The 1,919-nt window shown below is 29.9% G+C and overlaps 1 protein-coding gene across 1 annotated transcript in view; it reads left to right on the top strand.

Annotated features, from left to right (window-relative positions):
- The window catches only part of LOC119640806 (4-hydroxybutyrate coenzyme A transferase), a 13,947-nt gene extending 12,291 nt beyond the window's left edge, over window positions 1-1,656 (top strand). The window contains 2 exon segments of the mRNA XM_038039045.1: window positions 1-110; window positions 180-1,656. The exon segment at window positions 1-110 is cut by the window's left edge and continues 142 nt beyond it. Of these exon segments, the coding sequence (XP_037894973.1) occupies window positions 1-110; window positions 180-361 (292 nt within the window). The 3' untranslated portion in view covers window positions 362-1,656.
- The last annotated feature ends 263 nt before the right edge of the window (window positions 1,657-1,919 follow it).

Genomic DNA, 1,919 nt, shown 5'->3' with positions numbered 1-1,919 from the left:
TTTTATAAGAGGTGCCGCTGAGGGTACTGACCACATGGGTGTGCCTATAATTGCAATGCCTTCAACTACTACAAAAGGTGAAAGTAAAATTGTACCTCTTCTCAAGCCAGGTATTAAAAGCGAAAGCTATAAAAAATATTAATTCCTTTCTATAAAGCAATTCTATAACTTTAATTTAGGAGCCGGTGTGATCACTACTCGTGCTCATGTCCACTATGTAGTTACCGAATATGGAATCGCATATTTGTACGGTAAGAGTCTGCGGGCTCGTGCTTGGGAACTAATAAAAATTGCTCATCCCGACCATCGTGAAGCTTTGGATAAAGCTGCTTTTGAGCGTTTTAAAAGTAGAGCATGTTAAAGAGTCAATTCTAATCCTAACAAATTGAATTCGTCGTGCACCTAATCGAAATCGAAAAGCACTCTCAAAAACAAATATAAAAATATTTTTATAGCGCTTAGCCAGCAAGCAACTAAACATGAATGTTTAACACAACAATGAATAAAGCGAAAAATTTATATTCAAAGAGAAATTCTTTAAAATTTCTAAGAAACTATGTATCGAAAACGTTTCGCCATTAAGAATATAAATATTTATGGGTTTTATGTTTTTTTTTTATAATTTTTTTTTATATACCAATCAAAATCGAAAACGTAAATATTTAAATCCTTCGAATTTCGATATATAGTTTGCTGGACTTAATACAGCAAAAGTCTTAAAAAAAAGTTAGAAAATAAAGCTATAAAAAAGTTTTTTAAATTATTTTTCAAAAGATTTTTTTTTTTAATATTTTTTAAAATAATTTTCATAAAATTATTTAAATGCATCAATGAGTGAAATCATTTTAGGATTCGTACGTATTGTAGACTATTTTCGACTTTCTTCGGAGAAGCTTTGTTACTATATCAAGAAATTTTTATATATAGAATATATTTATTTTGATAGTTACTAAAGTGTCCTTAGAGGAGTTAAAAAAAATACGAACCATTGAAGTGTAATGAAGAATCTTAAAATGATCTGATGCAAACATTTTAAAAAAGTTTTTTTTTTAACAAAACTAATTCGAAAACTTATTATAATAATCGAAAGCAAAAATAAACCAAAAATTGTGTATTCGGGTTTTGTCCGAATTTTTATGTCATATCCGCCACAATGGATGAGGTCAACTCTTCAATTAATAGCCGTTTTCTGAGCCAGTCCTTGTTCTATAACAAAATTAATTTTGGAGCTTTTTGTTGTCTCTTGCCGCGAAATATCAAATTTTATAGAAAGTCATGAAAACTGTAAGGAGAAAACAAATCGTTTTCTCGGAGCGCAACCAGAATATTGTTAACTTTACATTTTATATGCATGCAACCGACAGATTTTAATAGACGCGGCCCGTTGCACGAATTTGTGATGTCTACCATTTTTTTGAAAGCAGCTCCTAATTAGTAAATGTGATAGTTTCTGAACTTAAGTTGGCCATAGTGATAGTAAGCGCACACTACTAGATAGACGGATTTCACTGTTCCCATTAATCAAAAACTAATGTATATTTATATAGATTTTGGAATCCCAGACAGGTGTATTTTTTATCTTACAAGCCTTACGCCTCTATGGTGGATATGAAGAAGAAAACTTTTTTGCAAATCAGATGATGCATTTAAAATTGAAAAACGAATTCGTAACAATATATATGTAGTTAAGTGCAAAAAAAAAAGAAAAAATAATTTTCTACAATTGTGTTTTAAATATATATACATGGATAAGCATTTTACAAGAACATAATGTACATCGTTTAAAAATCAATAAAGAGATCATTCCTCTAAACCCAGCAGCAAATAGTTTTCCTTTTTGATCCTTTTCAATTTCTCAAGTTATGGCAATATTTGACTTTATTATGATTGATTGCCTTATATAACCTAACATCGGAGCA

Source organism: Glossina fuscipes, unplaced genomic scaffold (genome assembly GCF_014805625.2).
Source record: "Glossina fuscipes isolate IAEA_lab_2018 unplaced genomic scaffold, Yale_Gfus_2 128, whole genome shotgun sequence".
Classification (NCBI taxonomy): Eukaryota; Metazoa; Arthropoda; class Insecta; order Diptera; family Glossinidae; genus Glossina; species Glossina fuscipes.
The sequence above is the reverse complement of the archived record's forward strand: the minus strand, read 5'-3'. Positions and strand labels throughout refer to the sequence as shown.